At 37.6% G+C, this 20,852-nt stretch overlaps 1 protein-coding gene and 1 long non-coding RNA gene across 2 annotated transcripts in view; one reads left to right on the top strand and one right to left on the bottom strand.

The window, feature by feature from the left end:
* Positions 1-3,138: 3,138 nt before the first annotated feature.
* Positions 3,139-15,838, top strand: LOC121655838. The gene is made up of 4 exons (XR_006013319.1): positions 3,139-3,468; positions 11,628-11,767; positions 12,246-12,393; positions 14,668-15,838. It is a non-coding gene; the product is annotated as an uncharacterized LOC121655838 (long non-coding RNA).
* crtac1b (cartilage acidic protein 1b) overlaps positions 10,616-20,852 on the bottom strand; it is a 23,378-nt gene continuing 13,141 nt past the window's right edge. The window contains exons 7-15 of the mRNA XM_042010694.1: positions 20,663-20,805; positions 14,671-14,807; positions 13,574-13,656; positions 13,037-13,137; positions 12,775-12,943; positions 11,614-11,759; positions 11,233-11,275; positions 10,987-11,130; positions 10,616-10,735 (exon numbers count right to left, since the gene is read on the bottom strand). Of these exons, the coding sequence (XP_041866628.1) occupies positions 10,620-10,735; positions 10,987-11,130; positions 11,233-11,275; positions 11,614-11,759; positions 12,775-12,943; positions 13,037-13,137; positions 13,574-13,656; positions 14,671-14,807; positions 20,663-20,805 (1,082 nt within the window). The 3' untranslated portion in view covers positions 10,616-10,619. The remainder of the gene's footprint in view (positions 10,736-10,986; positions 11,131-11,232; positions 11,276-11,613; positions 11,760-12,774; positions 12,944-13,036; positions 13,138-13,573; positions 13,657-14,670; positions 14,808-20,662; positions 20,806-20,852) is intronic.

The raw sequence follows: 20,852 nt of genomic DNA, 5'->3' as shown, positions 1-20,852 counted from the left end.
AATGCAGTACCTTAGGAAAGGTTGGAGGGAATTTATTAAAATTAGGCTAAAACATCCACTTGTACTCAAAGCTGAGCTACTCAGGATTTTGTGGAAACAGTTTTTTTTTTACAAAAAGTGCAGTTTTGGTCACAACACAAGTATGCATATGGTTAACAATAAGATAGTTTCACAAAGAATGATGAAATACTGATGTTAATTATCCAAAAGATCAAAGGTAAATTTTGAATAATATGCTCTGTAAAAACCATTTGTGGCCAAAAAAAAAAGCAGTCTTGTTCCCAAAAATAGTTTGGGAACAGCAGATGACATTACAAATCAATGAGACTGAACTGGTTTAGTCATCATTAAATTAGTGCAGATCATACAATCATCTGCACAGCTGAGTTGAACATTTAAGAACTTGTTGCATCTTTACAGCTCAATTTATATACTCTGTGTTCTTAAAACCTTGATTTAAATGTGAACTAAGTCGTATACTGTTGTGTACAAGATATAAGGAAGATCTAGGAATGTTGGACACAATTCATTGTTAAACTGAGTTTGCTAACACTAACATGATACTCAACGAGCTTGCTTTAATTGGGGAAGTCTTTTTAAAATTTGCATGTGTGTGCATGTGCATGCTGTATGAGGGGTTTACAGCAGATCTATCATAGCCTCTTCATAAGGCTAAAATATAGCAATAACATTCTGGCAAATACAAGCCTTAAGATCACAAGAGAAGTGGTGAGAGTGAGCTGATATTTTCTCAAAGACAGCAGAGGAGTGATGAAACATCCCAACACCTGTGGGCAAAGGTCATTCGCACACTAACAAGCTACTCTCTCCTTCCACGCAGACTTCTATTTTCACTGCAGGAGTTTTCCTCCTCTCCACCTTTTGCTGGAAAATTGCTGAAAAAAATTTGTTTGGAGTTTCCAAGTTATGAAATTAGTTGTTTTTTTTGGCTGAACAAGACTGTCACTTTCCATTTTACTTATTCCACAGCCTTTCTGCTCTTTCATTACTTGTTCTTTCAACAGAAAGGAAGTGGTCTATTTAACCTTTTTCCCTTATTTGTTTTCTGACTCACAGAATGGGGGAAAAAGTAACTTTCCAGTATTGATGAGTTAAAATGTTTATTTTTAAACATGACAGAAAAGCTGTATCTCAATTCTGCCTATGTGCTCCACAAATATTTTAGCTGGCAGCACTTGTCTGGGAAACAGATCACAGCAGTTACAATAAACTTTACATTTGTGTGCTTGCATTAATGTGTTAGTCTTTCAACCCCCCAGAAGAGTGATTCTTGTAGCAATGCCTTAGGAGAACATTGACTTCTATAAATTGCTCCTGACTGAATTCATACACAAATGCAAATTTGTTTCATTTCCCCAAACAAAAACTGGTATGACAAGAGGAACTCAAGGGGGGGAACCATTTGTGTCTTATGCGACTTCAAAACTCTGGCTGTACTCAGTCAGACCTCCAAACATTTATCTACATCCACCCAAATTCAAGATGACATTGCGTTGTGATGTGATGCAACATACAGAAAGTTCCAGTGTCCTGCTGCCTACAAAACACAGACCTTCTGTACACCCAGCCACACAGAGACCCATTTGGCACATTGTTTGAACAAGTATGGATGTTGTATCAGATTTAGAAAATTAGTTTTGAAATTCTGCCATGAAAACTGCCGAGTTCCCTTTGAAGCTTGGTCAAAGGTAAAACATGAGGAAAAGGCAAGATTTTTCTCTGCATTTCAGCTAATTTTCATTTGTTGTACTTTTTCCAATTTTGGAAACTGTCTTTTCAAAGGATTTTTTTTCCTGCATTACCGCTGCCCTGCCTGTTGCCTTTGGCATGAATATTGCTTCAGCTTTACTTAACCTCAGTGTGATTGACAGCTCTTGTGTTGTGTTCACTGCTGGAGTATTTCCAAATTCAGGTCAGAATGCTACATAAAAACACAGTGTTGACCATCAGGATGGAAATGTGTGGTTCCAGTTAAAATGTCATACTGGCTAATTGTAAGACAGAGGTTATTGTGAGTTATTATTGTGAAAACGATTGAATTGCTAAATAAAAAACAAAAAGGTGCTATTTCAGTCGCTGTCCTCCCAGCTGTTTAAATTTATCCAGGAGCAAATGCAAAAACAAAGGAAATCATGAAAGATTATAAAGTAAATAATGAATTAATCAAACATATTCACTAAATATGCCCTCCAGGAGTCATGTAAAAGAAGATGCATGACTAAAATGTACAATATTTCCCTCGTAAAAAGCAGGCTTTTCATGTTTGTAATTAAGTATGTTTGAGGTCAAGCAACATAATAAAGAAAACTGGATTTGCTTTTTATTATATTATCACAATTATAAAGATATTGGGAGGCTGTGTAAAATGTAAATAAAAGCAAACTGCAACGATTTGTAAATCTCACTAACCCATATTTTATAAACTATAAATATTAGCTTATTTTGCTATTTCTCTCGTTACTTTTTTACCCCATGAAATTGATTATTTTTCAATCAGTCATGTTATCAGTATGAATCAGTTGGAAATGGACACATGTAGATTTCTATGTACTCTCTGGGTAAACTGACTCAGTGACTCAAAAACTTGATTTACTTTGGTGAATGATTCCTTAAACTCTATTCAGAAAAAAATAAAATAGTTTACCATTAGTGACTGTTTATGTTCTACTGGGAAAAATATTTTACGAGATTTGCAATCCATTGGGTTCTGTTTTTATTTACATTTTACACAACGTCTCACCTTTTTGGAATTGGGATTTTATTTTATTGCTTCTTGGGACAAAAACCAATAATTGTTTAGTATAAAACAGTTAAATACATTTAATGTACTGCATCTTAATTAAATTTATTTTAAATTATTTCATAATTCTTCAACCAAGCAATATATTGCTAGTATGCTGGGCTGCCTGCAGAATATGGAAAAGCATGAGATGGGTTTATGTGACAGATCAGGGCTGAGTTGAATGTCATGTTGTTGATTCAAACTTTCGTTCAAAAACAAAATAAAAAATGAAATAACTCTACAAGTTACAGAGCTATTAGCTGGTTTTACAGATTTTTTATTCTTATTCTTTTTTCAACAGGGATTGTAGCCACAATGTATTAACTACAAACAGTAGCAGAATGTAACCTAAATATATTTATATATTTATAAATCTAATATTGTATATAAAGGTAAAACACACAACATTAGAAATCCACCAGCTCTTGCAGTAAAGCAGCTGAATCTCAGTTCAACACAAACACAGAGCAAAAACCACCAGTGAAACATAACTTGGATCTTTTATCAAAGATAAAACTTAGTAATGTTGACTCTGGCCTCGTTTCTCTCTTTGTGGGAGGCTTTTTTGCAAAACAGCTTTATTCACTGGAGGGAAATCTGATCAGACCAGCTGCCACAAAGCAGAAAGGACAAAGGGAGAAAAGAGATGGAGACTGCCCTCTCTGGTAAGAGTATAATTGGACCTTTTTATCCCTACATATCACATAGGTGGAACTCATATAATGTAACTTGGGCTTATTTCATTTTTTAAGTGGGCTGGTATGAAGTACTTTAAAGTAATCAGTATCTTATGTGCAGTAAACAGTAATCAGATCAGTTTTAGCTTTGTGAATCAGAGGCCTTTCTCACAGGTGAGCAAAAAGCTAAAAGCCATCAAATAAGCAAAATTTTCACCATTGAAAAAAACTCAAACCTCAAAGCAATTCAAGCAACACCTGAAATATTACATGTACAAATATAGTATTGTTAAATCAGATAAGTACACTTAAAGTAAACTGTCTTACTTTGAGATTAAAAGAAATGTACTTACTTGGTACTTAAATAAACTGCTATTGCTAGATATCAGGCAAAAAATAAACTTTTTTTGGTAGTTTGGCTGTTCATTTTGAAAGATTAGCTTTAGACCTAACTATTGTAGAGATCTGGATGAAACACTTCTGATCTGCACAACGTCACAAAAAGATGGACATGAAGAAAATTGTAAATCAGTACTCAAAAGTATTTTCTACAGCTGACAAATAAGACATCATTTCTGTTAGCTTACACACCGGGACTTGGTCTGTTTCTTGCCTCACCTTTGTCAACCCCTGCTGTCAGAAGCAAATTTAGTGGGTGCTACCACAACCTCTTGTAAGCCTGTAAGTAATTAAAACTAATGAATGATATTGCATTTTGGTAAAAATGTAAGGCTTGAAATGAACAGAAATTAAAACGAACTGTGATCACTTCCCTTAAGGCACAGTCAGATATTAGGTTAAACTGTCATGTTAACTATTTACCACAATTCCCATAAAAATTGTGCGTAAAATATAAATTAAAACAGAATGCAATGATTAATAAATCTGAAAAACTAGCATTTTATTCACAACAGAACAGAAAGGCATCACATTTTGCAAAGTGTGACCATTTAATATTTCACTAAATGTATCAGCTCATCCTAAATGTAGTGACAGCCACACATTAAAAAAATGTGACCGATCTACGTTTACCACTGTGTAACAGCCTGTAAAAATCTGTGAACTGATGAGACAAGCTGCGGGATCTTTAGGTGAGCAATATTGTCCTATTTTTATGAATCTCCTCAATTGCCCCGAATTTTCATGTTAGCCAACACGCTCTGTCAAATGTTTACAACTGGTGAAATATCTACACAGCCACCAGGCCAGTTCAGTGCTTGGACTCTTTTACTGTGATGCAATGATGTTGTAATAAACACAGTATACATGCACTGTTTTCTGCAACATGCAAGGCCTTCCTTTAAAAAGATGCCATCTGAATGGGAGCATAGGTTGCTCTAAAATGCACTGCCATACCATCGGAGTTGCAGGATTTTGATTTGAGTGCTGATAACAAGCCAGATGTTCCCTCTTCTATTTTGTCTGGAAGAGACAGCGTCTCCAGCCCAAAATCCAGAAGATTCAAAGAGAATATCAACACTGATTTGTCTGACCACAACACAGTTTTCCACTTTGACTCGGTCCATTTTTCATGAGGTTTGGCTCAAAGACGATGGCTGCACTTGGATCATGTTCACATATGGTTTCTTCTTTGCATGATTGACCCTAACCTGTACTTGTGGACAGCTTGATGAACTGTGTTCACAGACAATTTCTGGAAGTGTTCCTGGGCCCAGGCAGTGATTTTCATAACAAAGTTGTGGCTGTTTTAACGTGTTAGCACCAGATGTCCCATGGGCAGGACGTAACAAATATGTATTTTACTTAGTCTCCCTTCCAAGTACCTACACATGTTATACACTACTGGAAAGCTAAGATTCTTACTATTTGAATTATGTATAGCATTACAGGCTACAATAACTGTAGATTCACTGAACAATTATTTCTGACCAGTTGCCAATGCAATTAATCTTTGAAGCCATATTGCATTTCAATAGGAGATGATACTCCAATAAGAACGGTTCTGTTAGATCAGAAATTGTCCAGTAAAGGTAGTCCAGTAAAATAGTTGGCCCCCAACAAGTCTTTTATCCATATTATCCCATCTTGGGTGAAATAAAGGGATGAAAAAGATTTCATTAAATGCTAAGGGCCAAAACACCTCAAGCAACTAAAAGGAATTTTTGGCTGTGTCCATGGCACGCAAAGCAGTCTTCAAATTTTTTATCATCTTTTTCTTCTGATATTATGTAATAGGGATGATGGATTATTCAGAATTCACAGTTTTACATTGAGCAAGATTGTTTTGAAATTGTTCCATGACATGTTGCTCCTACTGAATTAAAAATAAGCTTATATTTTTCAATAAAAAAGTGGAAATGTTTCACTTTCAATGTTTGGTATGTTTGGTTTAAAAGATAATAGTTGCTTTCTGTTTTTATTAACATTTAACACAACCTCCCAATTTTTTTCAGACCTGTAGCTTTCAGGCATTCTTAAAATGAGCCAAATAATAGTTTAATTGAAACTACTTGAGAAGTGCTCAGGCAGATACAAGCAAGGAGGAAAGCACTTTAATTTTATCTCAGGCTGCAGTGAACCCCAGAGCACCCTTACTGTAATTAGGCTGGCTTGAGGAGAGTTTGCAAACCACGATTATACTCAAGCTCTGAAAACACAGCATGTTGTTAGCATCTGTGACAAGAGAAAATAAACAAATTCTCTGACTGCAGAGAAGAGGAAATGACCAATGTGGTGTACACACCCCCATAATGTGTTCCTCTTGCCTCCCTCTGCTCCTTCGTTTTCTGGTAATTTCTACAAATGCTTTCTTGACATTCCATATCAGATCGTCTCTCACTTTCCATGAATACTTCACTGTTTGTGTGTGCATTGTGCAATCACAACTTGTGGTAAATTTTCTGATTGGTGGTCCGAAGCAGAAAAATAAGGTTTTTATGTTAGGTTTTCTCATAGAGAAAAGGCCAGCACACAAACAGGCTGCCCACAGGAAGGCCTGTCGGACTCCTCTGATACTCACACACTGAGCATTTTGTTGGAGGTTTTACGCACAGGGACACCTCGGCTCACAGTTTATTAGAGCAGCAAAACACACAGCTGGAACCTCTGGGATGCAAACAATACAACAGCCCTGACCTTACCAGACACACAAGCGAGCACACACTCTCAAACAAGCACAGACACACACACGGAACTTATACTTGAAGGTCATTGGACATCATTCAATGACAATTTTTAGTTATGTTACACAGATTGAGAATCAGTCGACTATGTCTTTCTGTGCTCATATCCTTCCACTTTAACCCCAAAATATTTGTTTGTAAATGGGAATACAATGAGAGAACAAACTAATCCAAACTTTGTCTTTATTCATTTTGCTCAGTCTCAGTGAACACAGAAATATTATGTATCTGAATTGAATTCAGTGTAATATTGTTTCACATAGCTCCCGTATGTTTAGGTGGTTAGAAATGACACAGTAAATTCTGTATACACCAAGTTTCTTATTGAATGTACATAGTCAAGCCAATCCTTGTCAATAGCATCTCATCTCTGTTAAACTTCAGAATCAGCTGAAATTTTACTATGAAATAAATTTTTCAAGGAAAATAATCACACAAGCATGACTATATGACTAGTTATTAAAATTGTTGACAAAATGTGAACAAAAGGGTTAAAACACCTGGAGCTAACTCATTCTAAATTGTGCAGTTTGATTTACTTGAACACCCTCATATCATGCAAACCTTTACCCTGCATTTCAGTGATCCCACTGTGAAAAAAAAAAAAAACCCTTTCCACTTCCAAAACTCTCCTCATTGTGCAGGAACATCTAAATAGTAACCACAGTTAACTCTCTTCTACAGATTTCTGTGAAAACATTAAATATTTGACTTGAGCAGACATGGTCTTACTGAACCATCTGAAACACTCCATGGAGTATTTGGTTTACAGAGAGAGCAAAACAGCCCTCTCAACAAGGATCCAGCAGAATCCCACAGCCAGTCACTTTAATTCTGTTAACACGTCTATCATTGCATTTATTGCTTTTTCACGGTGTGATACCCCTTAGCTTTCAGCGAAAAAAAATACTCAGCAAAACAAGGTGGGTCCTAAATAACAGCTGAAGTGTTTGATATATTCTGGTGCATCAGTGGTTCTGGGCCAGTCCATTTGTGGGCTCAGCTGATTTGATGAAGTATCTTGAGCAGGAATGAATCCAAGACTAATGCACACTCTAACCCATACATTAAAAAAGGATTTCTCCAGTGGACTGTACTGGCCAGCACTTCATGGCAAACATGTCCTCTGCTATAACAATGATCTCAGTCTAATGCTGGATAAAGATGTGTGTTGTATGAATTACTTCCCTCTATAAAAGGTTTGACTGCTATGCAACGTTACCTGACTTACATTATATAAACTATGATCCTGAGGTTTGTTTTCATTTACCTCAGAAAATTACATCCTATTAAATTTCCATTAACCTTTCTTTCGTGATGATATATATATATATATATATATATATATATATATATATATATATATATATATATATATATATATATATATATATATATATATATATATATATATATATATATATATATATATATATATATATATATATATATACACACACACGTGGACAAAATTGTTGGTACCCTTTGGTTAATGAAAGAAAAACTCACAATGGTTACAGAAATAACTTGAATCTGACAAAAGTAATAATAAATAAAAATTCTATGAAATTTAACCAATGAAAGTCAGACATTGCTTTTCAACCATGCTTCAACAGAATTATTTAAAAAAGATAAACTCATAAAACAGGCCTGGACAAAAATGATGGTATCCTTAACTTAATACTTTGTTGCACAACCTTTTGGGGCAATCACTGCAATCAAACGATTCCTGTAACTGTTAATGAGACTTCTGCACCTCTCAGCAGGTATTTAGGCCCACTCCTCATAAGCAAACTGCTCCAGTTGTCTCAGGTTTGAAGGGAGCCTTTTCCAGACGGCATGTTTCTGCTCCTTCCACAGATGCTCAATAGGATTTAGGTCAGGGCTCATAGAAGGCCACTTTAGAATATATATATATTTATATCCTTCAAAGAAGACATAATATGGCCTTTTTGCACAAGTTGAAATGATTTTCTTTAGTCTTTACCAAAACACAACAACCATGTCATAAAAATACCACAGGGAAACAATACAAAAGCCTCTTTTTTAACATCTGGTGATGGCAGCCATTTTGAAAAGTAGAGCAAGAAGCTAAACTTAGCTCCATGCATAGTTGTCGAAGAACCTAGGGCTTCACTATTCGTCTATTTCTCCTTGTTCTTAGATTTTTTTTAACAATATGTTAAGTGTTGCTTATATGGGTAACATTTCACCAAGGTTTGGAGATAAGAATATCCTTGTCAGGAGATTGAGTAAGGTTTATCAACCTTTACCTACATAAAATCTTTCATTCTTGATCTGATAAAGCATTGGGCAAAGTAGTAGTGGTGCATTATTAGCTCATTTCTTGATGCAACTTCTGATTGCAGTTATTAGCAAAGCAAAAGAATCTAGACTCTTTACTCTAAAGTACAACAAATGCAATAAAATGTGACATTTGTGTGCGGAGAGAGGCTGATAATCTACACTGAAGTCATTCACTAACATTACTTTTGTCTGCAAATCTTGCTTACTGCATGACCTCAGACCAAAAAAGCTCCTAACAAAGTGACAGGATTGTGTTATGTGAAATCTGAACTGATTCAAAGCCTTCAATCATTCAAATAAAAGCTCTCAAATGCAGAAATTCTTGATTTCTTTTGTCATATATCCTCTTCAATCTGTTAAAAGACCAACATAATCAATGATCTAGAATTTATAGATCCTCTGCATTATTAAAGAAATATCTTTGAACCACACGTACTTACTTTGTAACATATGCTTCAGTTGTGATGTACATGGGGAATGTAATTGTAAACTAGAATCATAAGGCTTCATTTAAGTCTGCAGCTAAAAAATTGTTCCCAACATAAAACACAATTTACGCCACTCTGAAGACAGGAACTATTAACTACACGATCCTTTTGTTCAGGAAATAATTATTAAGAAATTCACATTTTAATGGGGGATGGGACGGGACATTGGGGAGTAGCGCACCAATAGTGCTCTGTTCAAAAATATGGAACACCACCAACCTGGGATTTTGAAGTTTTAAATTCAGTTGCAAATAATCCCACAGGGGTTTAATGTGCGTAACACTTAAAAAGATGTGATAAAAGCTGCATCTTTTATTTCATACTGAGTCAGTCATTGCGATTGTAGCGTGTAACTGCCACCAGGCCCATATTAAATCTGATGATGAGTTTTGTTTTTGTTACTTGTGTCTTACCTTTCATCTTCATGTTCTTGATAGCTCCTTTTCATTTGTCTTGGTGTTCACTTCAAGTACACTTTCTGGTTACAGTAACCATTAAAAAAATATTAATAATTATAATCTGCCCCTGTATCTGTGTGCTCACACACCTTTGTGTTTACCTTCTCTGTTCTGCTGTGTTATTCACACACAGCAAAATATAACCTACCCTCAAAGGCAGATGGTCTAGCATATGTCCCTCTACTTGGCTGCCTCTTTGGATGCAGCACATTCATGCACACATTATGCCCACAGAAATGTAATAATACTTGCTTTAGTGTTCCTTAGCATACCACTAAGCCCATATTTAGAATGAGAGTGATGTTGTGAGGATAAGCATAGCAGTTTGGTGGAGATACAGATGGGGCCTAAGTGTGTCTCTAATGTGCTTGGTGGAGCCAGTGAATCTAGTCCCGTATGTGCAACAGTTACATTGCAGCTCCACTTACTGACTTGACCTCAGTTCAGGTCCCACTAAGAAATGCCAGGTGATGACGTGAGGGCTCCACAGGTGACATAGTTAGTTCTGTGGCTCCCAGCAAAGCATGCTCCATGTTCGATTCTTTATAGTCCAAAGGGGGCTGGGAGCCAAGAGGTGACAAACAGCAGCAGTGATGAGGGGGCAAAGGCGCAAATAACAGATGGAAAGAGGAAGAGATCCATAGGGGAGAAGCGGGAGGAGATTTCTTTTTTGTGAAAAGTTTGTACTAAGAGTTTCTGTACATCCCCGTTCAACTGTGAAGAAGAGGAGAAAGCAGTGACAGCTACAGCAGTCCCATCTGCAGATGTGTAGAGATGAGTGGTAAAAAAGAGAAAGAAAGAATGCAGAAAGCATTACGTTCCCCAGAAGACTGTGTTCCCCCAAAGTAAGCTACTTGGGCTGCAGAGAAAGGGGAGAAAAAGAGAAGAAGAAATTGTTAGCAAACATGGCTAAAAGACAATTAAGTCATATGGGGAGTCAAGTCATGGAAGACAGCAGGTGCAGAGAGGGTACATGGTCAGCTAGCACCTTTAAGTCTTTAGTCAAAACCAGTGTAATTAAGGAAGCTTAACACATCTCGTTCTCTGGCAGAACCTCCTTTGTTCTCCTGATCTCAGTAATTCAGCTAAGTCTCTGTCAGTGCCACTCACCCACACAGGCTGACCCATCATCATTGGGCTCAAAGCCCTGGTTGCATCTCCTCTTGGCGCGGCACTTATAGCTGCCATAAGTGTTGGTGCAGACAGGGCGGTCAGAGGTGCACACAGAGGGGAACTGGGTACACTCATCTTTATCTGAAGATTGGGGAGGTGAGGAGGGTAAAGACGCTTAACAAGGAGTTTTGAACGAGGAGGCAAGCACAGTTTTCAATAGGTGGGGGAGATGTTTCCATTTACCTGTGCAACGGCCATTTTCATTCAGAGCAAAGCCGTGGCCACACTGTAAGAGACAGTCAATGTGAAGCAACAGGCATTAAAATCTCTTTAGATATTCCCAATGAATATCAGTAATTTATCCGTGCTGCTTTTTGCTACCAAAGTTAGCAAACCACAGTAGAGCATCTTTAGAATCTGTTTGCTACCTTTCAACCTACATAGAACTGGTTTGGTTCTTGATTGTGAACCAATTTAACCGGTTTTTGATCAAAATGCTCTAAACTTTTTAAACAAACAAGGCCCACACCAGTGCTTTGTGGTTGCTTCTAGGGTCAAGTCCATTGTACAGAATTCAACTATCTTCTGGAAGATCAGAGATTACATTAGTGACAACTTATGCACCTCTATTTCCACAGTGGGAGTGACTTCCTCTTCATCTCTTGGATAATGGATCTCCAGTACTGAGTTGATCTCTGAAGGCTCCAGGGGCCGGGCTATTGAGCGGCCATCTGGCCAGTAGACCTCAACATTGGTGGCCACATCCTTACCTGTTTAGGTAAAGATAATGTGGGATAGACACACAAAGGAACATTTATATAACTTCAGCTGGTTGCTGAGGGTTCATACTGTTCCAAACAGTATGTATACATCTTCTTACTTTATCTACTTTTTTACTGACTCACTCTCACACAGGGTGGCCCTCTCCTCTCTCCATTAACCATTTTAATCAGGTTCAAAGAAAGCTTGTCTCCTAAGGCCCTCTGTGGTCCTTAATTAAAGTGGCATTTCTTATGTAAACAGATCTTCTATTACCCTGCCAGACAGGTGCACTGCCAGAGAGCCAAAGAATATTTCACCTGCTCTGCACCCACATGACACTTTCATTTAGTGGTGGTGAGTGTTTCTCAAATGTCCACCACTGCTTTAAAGTATGGAAGTCTGTTCTGAAACTACATCTGGGTGGGAAGTTTTTTGTTTGAGTGTATGATTGGAGGCTGCTGAAGTTGATATGCGATTGTTTAATTCTGATACAGATCGGGTTCAGTGAGCAGCAGTGGGTGCACTTGGAGGCCTGGATCACCACCAGCTGACCGTGTCTGGGGAGGCGAAAGGAAACCAGGATCTGGTCACTCACAATACTTGTTGGCCTCCAGCTGCAACACCTGTTCTTCTGTCTCCTGGGTTTGTCCACTCAGGTCCCTTCTACCAACATTTTTTTTCCTGTGGGTGTTCAATCAGGCTAAAGGGTTTTAAAACAACACTTTCAACATGCTTTCCTTTTCTTTCTCACTGTTCCTCCTCATGTTTATCCTGTCCAATTCTGTCTGTTTTATTACCTCTCGGTGCCTCAGTTAACCTAGACCGAAGAAATTTTAATTTCAAGAAAGGAAAATGTATCTGTAGCTTAGCTAAACAAGCAATCTAAACATCCAATACTTAAAAATAACATCATTGTTAATCCTCAAATATAACACATGCTGGTTGATTTGAAAATTAGAGGAGGTGGCAAGCTGAGAGGTTTGACCCTTGCTTAATTATGTGTCCGTTTAAATAAGGTCCTACCAAGGCCAAAGTGGGCGACAGGCTCCATCTCACATAGGTACCCTGAACCACCATCTATAATCCGTGTGTGTGGGCCACTCTTCTTTGTATACACCACCACTTTAGCTCCTCTGGCAAAAGCACCAAACTTTGTCCGAGGAATCACCCGTAGCCATGAGTTAGTGAGGCCCTAACAAGCAGACAGAATGAAGCAAAGGAGTGGTTTGTTTTAGGTAATACAACCTACTGAGTTTCAAGTGTTATATGGAGCACACTCTCTCACCTGGTTGACTTTGTAAACAGAGAGCGGCTGAGCTGCACTTTCACCGTGAGACACTAATAGCTCCAGATGCCCGTCACCATCAAAATCTGTGGCAACAGCTCCTGGAAATCCGTCAGAAAAAAATGCAACTGAACATTTATTCAAAACATTTTATCATCCTTATGCTGGGAAATAGATATAAATCAAAAGTTATGGGACACATAATGTGGAACAAAAGCGTACAAGAAAGCTCAGATCCCAAGTGGAGCTCTGATGCCATCTAATGGCTTGATGTAGGAACAGCAGCTACAGAATGCAGTTAATAGTTATTAATGACATCACAGTGGGTGGTGGTTGTGTAATCTTCTGCATTACAAAGAACTCCAACAACCAGAAAGCAGCATGATCACTTTTAGAGCCTCAATAAAAACAGCAAATGTAGAAGCCTGTTAAAAGTGTCATTTATGTCTGGTATGTGTGATTATTATATGAGCACACCCTAAAATTTGATTAGTGAGTGTGTGTTTTTATTCTGTATGTTTGTTCTGCCATGCTTACCAGTTCCTCGTCCGTCAGGCTCTGCAGCATCCCCAATATTTAACTCTTCAATCTGGGGGTCACCATGTTCTCTCCTGCTGACTCTACCAAGGAAAATACAAATAAATGCCAAGACTGGGAAACTACCGGTGATTCACCCAAATACTGTTTATGTACAGTTTTGAAAAACTTAATGTCAACTTTTTTCTCTCCCTCTGCTACATATTAATATGAAATGTTCCTTTTTGGTTTATGTTTGCCTACATTTTTCAACATTCACAAGCACTTTTCAAATTTTAAAGATCATATATAAAATTTTAAGCTTTCTAAATAATTTGCAAATTTGCAGAACATTCATGTTAGTATCCAACTTTCCATAAGTTAAAACAAAATCAATATTTTAGTGAACTTAATGTGCTGATTCTGGCTGTTAAAGCCAGAAGTTTAGCTAAATATTGATTAGCTTCAGCACAGTTGTTTGAGCTTTGTTTTCTCTTTTTTTTATTGTCGGTGCCAGAGAGCAAATAAATGAGCTGATTCATATTTATAAAGCAAACAATAGCAAAGCCATGTGCTGTGAAGCTGTGACCTTTGTAAGACCAGAAAGACTGATTTTCCCCTCGGTGACCCAGTGCGCAGGAATATTCTGATCCAAAAAATCTCTGACCTGAAACCTGATTATTTATTGAAACTCAGGATGGGCTCCATTTTGAATCTTGTTTATACAAATATGCCAGATCAGATTTTTATTCAGACAGGATACTTTCATAATATGATATGTATCACACATTACATTTTGGGAGCTGAGTTCATTAATATTATCTTGAGAGGAAACTTAACCACGAGCCAAAAAGAGACCTGAAACTGTCTTAATGAAAGATTCATTCATGTGTGGAGGAGAAGGAGGAGGAGGAGGCGGAGGAAGAGGCGGAATGCCAGACTAGATAAGTATCCTTGGCAAGGAATTTTAAATTCTCCTCACCTTTAAAGCTCAGCCTCAGAATATTAAATCAAGACTGAAGAGTAGTCCATTAACTTCATCATCAAAGTGCTATTAAAACTTACTTGTACATATGCAGATGACAGGAAGTGTGGATCTGGTTTTTTTCTTTCAGTACCTGAAAAGTCTGTTGGCGGAGGGGCCTCTGTAGGCGATATTGTTGAAGAAAACCTCCAGCTCGTTGTCATTGTCAAAGTCTGCAGCAATGACGGTTCGGACGGGGGATGGCATGGAAAACTTCTGGGAGGCTATGTCCTGGGGAAAAAGGCACATCGGTGAATCACAAACACACTCATGCATACATGAGTAAGGAAATTCAGAAGCAGCAGTCATCAAGCATGTTTAATCAGTTATATCAAAATGGTTATCGCAGACTTACAGTATATTAACCTACAATGATTATTACAGGTTTGTGCATCAGTGGGTTAAATACATGAAAACTAAGTACTTATTTTTTTTAATTGAAAAAGTTATTTGACTGCTGTTTTATTGCAGTTATTTGTATTCTTATTAGATGTACTATTATCTGTTTTATGCCCACTCTGAGTGTCCTTAAAGTTATTCTCTTGGTTTATAAAAGAGAGTTTGACACTGCAAATGTGAAATGTAAATATCTTTGTCTTTTATGGATTGTATAAAGTTTAACACAGACTTTTCCTGAATAACCTGTTGGTCAACTTTACTGAAAAATAATGATGTAAGAAAAAACCCTCCACTTCCCACGGAGCACTCAACTGGTTTTGGACACTACTCCATAACCTGAAGGTCACAAGTCCCACTACAAACATGTTTATCAATAATAAGTGTCCAGTCCTTCAGTTGGACAGCTATGGCTAAGGGTTGCATCTAAAGATAAGAACAAAGAGCCTTTTTACATCCTCTGGCATGAGAAAAGTAGACAGACCCTCACCCCATCAAAAAAAGTCTCTGCAGCAGAGAAGTTTTTCCCATGAGAAAGTAACAGATATTTCCCTGCTTCAGTGACACGGTGATAAGTTGAAAAAAGGGTAATAGAGCACCCCTTCACTCCCCCACAGTATTTACTCCCATTTTAATTATAAGGCTCATAAAGCTGCAGGGATGGGGGCCACCCACAGTGACCTTCTGCTTCTCAGGTAAAGGAGAGGGGATGGCCATCTGATGCTGTGAGGGAGGACGACAGGGAGGGACTGCTCTACATTTACTGTATTACCATATGTACATGTGCCAACAAAAAAAAAGAAGAAGAAAAAGAAGAAGAATTGGACTTTCATTGCTCCATTCAGTTTTGTTGAAACTAGAGATTTTTCTTTGATGCATGCAAGCATCTCAGTGCATCTTTAGCTGCTTTATGATCAAAACAATAAAGATCTTTTTTTTCCTTCTTCCTTTTACCAGTTGTTTGACTTGAAATAAAATTATACATAAACATACAGAAATTTTATTTAAATTTTTGTATGTTACCTACTTTTTTAGTTTGTTTATAACTTTGTATTTATTTATTTGTTTACCAAAGGACACCCGCTCAAACTTGACTTCACATCAAGCAAGTAAACTTTAACAACTTCTAATTGTTCCATCTATCTTAATATATATTCTGAATGTGTGAGTCTATACACGTGTGTGTTTTAAACCTATTCCAAAGAAAACCTCCCCAAGAGATTTTAATTAAAGCATAAACAGGCCTAATCTGCACTTTTCACTACCATGCCACGCTGTTGGTTCAGCCCTATTTAATTGGTGGTTTACTGAACCGATACAATTATGCATGCCAAAGGTTAACACGACTATTGCAAGTGTCAGCTCAAGTGGGTGAAATAGGTCTTAAATATGTTGTGAGCTTGTGATTTAACAATCTAGATTTAAAAAAGAAAGAAAAAAAAAGGTTGTCCTGCTAATTCAATTTGTCTCCAGTGAGCATGTTTAATAGCACGTATGCATGTGGTTTTGATAGAATTGTCTCCAGGCTAAGCGTCACACATTAACCCTGTATTTGACCCCTATAAAGATGCCTCTTGTGACATTTATGTCTTCGGTAAGGGATGTGGGTGCAGGCGGTGACAGGTAGATCACAGAGCATGAAACCTCTGCAGATTTACACGCAGCACGGTCCATCTCGCTCTCTGCTGCTCTTTAAAGGTACAAAGCAAACGGATGCACACTGCTGGCTGTCTCTCAGGAAGCTGTGTGTAGAGTTATTGATCGAGTAAATCACTACCCATACGTCTTTAAAAACCACTTAAACACAAAGTGGGACCAGCGGTGAGTGGTGCTAACTCATTAGCCAGCTGTTAATGCTGATAACATTGTGATTCACATTGATAATAGATGAGATTTGCTGTTTTTATGCTGTTTGCTCTTCAGACATTGATTTTGGTCAGAGGGGATAAAATGGAGACCAACGTTCTCTCTCTCTCTCTCTCTCACACACACACACACACTCACATCTACATCAGCAGCCATAATGGATTTGATGGAGTGACTCATTAAACAGATTGCTGATGATCAGTAAATGCTGGTTACTCTGGATTATCCTGCCTTCGAGTGCTAGAAATAAATGGTCTTACCTTTATCTGATGAGATTTATATTACACCCTTACATGCAACAATGGTTGGTTACTTTCTTAATAAATAAATAATTATAGGCTTTAAAACACCTAAAACTGCCTGCACATGTGTCTGGTGATTTGTGCTACTAGTCAAAAGTTTAATTGTGCTGTAATACCTGGTACTATATTTAACATCTACACAGAAGAAAGGTCAGTGTCTGTATTTGGTCAGGGATTTGGATGTTTCCTGCTGCCGCACAAGTGAATCAGACTGATGGGTCAACATACTTGGGCAGAAGCTTCACAACAAGCTGTTAAGGAATTGATTTAATGTGAATCAGGTGTGTGGGACCGTGATGAGACATCTAAAACCTGCAGGATTGTGGCCCTTGAGGACCAGAGATGGACACCCCTGACCCAAAACATTTCAGTGTTTGCTGCACCTTGTTAGTGTGTCAGTGAATTAGCCAGTCACACCAAAATGAAAAGTTGTCTTGCTGTGTGAACTCTACAGATGTCTCAAGTCTTATTTCATCATGACATCTGATTTATGTGGTGTCACATTATGTTTTTTATTAGATAAAGACAATATTGTACAAAACTATGGGATCTGCAGATGGTAGCAGTGTAGGGTGGTGTCTGTATAGTAGTAGCATGTTTTACAAGCACTGTACAAAGAAATTCTGTAAGTAATCTTTAATATACAGAAAAAAAGGCACTCACAACCCCCCAAAAAGCCATAAAAGAAATTAACTGTGCCAGTTCAGTACCCCAAAAAGAAAAAAAGGAAAGAAATTGTGCCTGACTAATGTGCATAAAGATATAGCTTCACATCTCGGTGGTCATCTTGTTACTATTGTGTGGCAACAAACTTTAGTCAGCATCACATTTAATGTTTGTTTTCTTAATCATCTGAGTTTGTGGCTAACGGTCATTTAACTTCCACCACTGAATCAAATGAAAAGATATGAAAAGATATTTCTAATCAGAACCAGTCATTGTGATTATGAAAGGAGCTCCACTGTTAGCATTTGACCAACCTTACCAACAACAATATAAAATCAAATTTTATTTATAAATCACTTTTCAAGCAGAAGCAGCACAAAGAGCTCTACATAATAAAACCAACAATGTTTGCATATTAGAAAGAATATAAAATAAAATAATTTAAACATGCACCTACTGCTGAGCGGAAACACTACCTTAGGAATCGGTCCACACTGGAAGCCAGACCAGTCATGACCGCAGAAGGTCGCCACCGCGGGAACCGCCCAGATCCGAGAAGGCCAGGGTCCACACCATGACCATAGGGCTGCGGTGGAGTGCCCCCAATCTCCCAGACAAGGGCGATCCCCATGGCAACAACCCTGCAGACCAAGCAGGCATAGCTCCCCAGCATGGAGGATCCTCAAGAGGAAAACATTAGTTAAAAATGTAAAAAAGTAAAAACATGGATCAAATAAACCTAAAAACAATAGGAACAATTAAGAAAAACAAGTATGAAAGCATAAAGGAGTTCATAAAAGCAATGTGCTGTTTGTAAAACAAAACCATAAAAAACAAAATTATAAACAGTTACAAAAATAGATAGTTTTTAAACTGAATAACTACATGGTTAAATAATTAAGTAAAATAATGATAACTAGAACCATTCAGAGAGCGTAGACCTCTGCCAAGCCATAGGATCACTCACTCGAGAAAAAACCCCAAAAGGCCCAACAGCCCATATGGTACCCCCTATATTCTGAACCTTCTGGATCACCAGATCCGGATATTGACACGATCTAGGTCAAACAAATGTCAGCTTATAACATCCACCTTGATGTCATCTTATAATTTTTTTTTTATTCCCCTCCAGTGATTGTGGGCATTATCTGACGAGTTAGAAGATTACGGTAAAATTATCCTCATCTCCCGACAGTGAAAAACCTTAAAAAAATTCTTAAAGACAGACAAACAAAAGGAAGCAAAAGAATGAATACGGAATCTTTGGCTATGCTCCAACAAATGAGTGAGGAATGGGGGGAAATGATCAATTCATCTTAGGACCATGTAAGGAATAGACAACCTTGACAAGATGGCAAGGCAGTATTCACCTATAACATTTTGGGCATCACTGCACTGAATGCATGAGTCCTCTACCAGAGCTGCATCGATGCCAGAATGACCCGATGTGAGTTCATATGAGCCCTTTACGTGCAAAAACAGCTGATATCAGCGCTGATATCGTTGCTTCAATTTTCATTATTATGCTTTTCTCTTACTGACCCCCCTCAAATAATTGATATAAAATGTAAATACATTTAAAAAGTTATTTGGTTACACAATAGCTGACGTGAATGATGTAAGGTAGAAAGTATGACATTTTCTATTCGAAATACAAGCCTAAAGTAATCCAACAAGCTAGTCGATGAATTATTTATTTACTGAAGCTTTGTCTATTTTGAAATGATAAAGGGGAAGAAAAATGGGCTTCTGTTTTTATGCTGAGTTGGCACAGAGCCAAAATGACTCCCTCTGGTGGTTCTAGGGGGTATTGAGATGTTGGTGGTTCTGGTGTTAAAAGCATTTCCTGGATCCAGGTGGTGACTGGATCACCCCCTAATCAGTTGTTCCTCATTTCAATTCTGAGAATACCTAAAAATTTTATCAAAATCTCTCCATTACTTTTTGAGACAAATGGAAGCCACCAAGAACATAAACTCTACCTTGGCGGCTGTAATAATAAAACAAAATAAAATACACTAAAGCAAATATAACCATTTAGTTAAACGCCAGTTAAAAATATATATAATATGATTTGACCGTGTCTGAACTGAACCTTGCTTGATTTCCAGTGTTTGGCCTCCAGAAAGTATATTTTGGGAGTACTGGAAAAGCTTTAAGGAGCTATAGAGTCCAGTGTGTGGAATATGTGTTTTTATACCCTTTTCAAAAATCAGTTCACAAAGAAATATTTTTTTCCCCACATTGGTCTGCTGTATCATCTGTGGTTCTGTGACAAGAACATTAAGTTGATTTATTTCATATCTGAATATCTGCTAATACAGTAAGAATGAACTTAACTAGTATTAAATGACAAAAATAGTTTTGCTATATCTAATGTGAAGGCAAATTCCACAAAACTGGGATGTCACCTTTTATTATATCTAACACCCACTCCTTTGATCATTCTCCTCAGACAACAGACCTGTTTAGTGTTAAAACTAATGCAAGGATGCATATTTATAACTGTTAGCCTGCCTGCTTGTTGCTATTCTTCTTGTGGCATCAGGACCAAGTTGTGTAAAACTGCAAACTTTACTTGTCATTGTATATATTCAGATTTTTTTCCTAACAAAGAGAAGATTTCATATTTCTGCCTTCTTCTTCTGCATGGCTACACACTGTCTACATCATAAACATATGGTCACGTCCTCATTATTGTATGCTGATTGTCTTTAAATATGAACACTTGGTCCTTTCAGGCAACGAACTATCTCAGTTTGATGCAAACTGAGCTAATATTTACAGAACATTTCTTTTATTCTTCTTTTTAATTTGTATGTTTGTAGTGTGTATTTAAACACGTTTGGGGCTTACCTTGAATTTCTGCTTGCGGCTATTCTGCTGGATGTACAGGCGATGAGGTCCATTCCAGTTCCCGTATACAATGTCCGTCCTACCATCCCGATTGAAGTCTGCCAGAGCCACCCCTCTGCCATGCTGCATGGGGTCTTCCACACCTAAAATGATAAATTAATATGATGAAATATTGCACAAGTAAATCCTG

The sequence above is a fragment of the Melanotaenia boesemani genome, chromosome 16 (assembly GCF_017639745.1).
Source record: "Melanotaenia boesemani isolate fMelBoe1 chromosome 16, fMelBoe1.pri, whole genome shotgun sequence".
NCBI classification, from domain to species: domain Eukaryota; kingdom Metazoa; phylum Chordata; class Actinopteri; order Atheriniformes; family Melanotaeniidae; genus Melanotaenia; species Melanotaenia boesemani.
The sequence above is the reverse complement of the archived record's forward strand: the minus strand, read 5'-3'. Positions and strand labels throughout refer to the sequence as shown.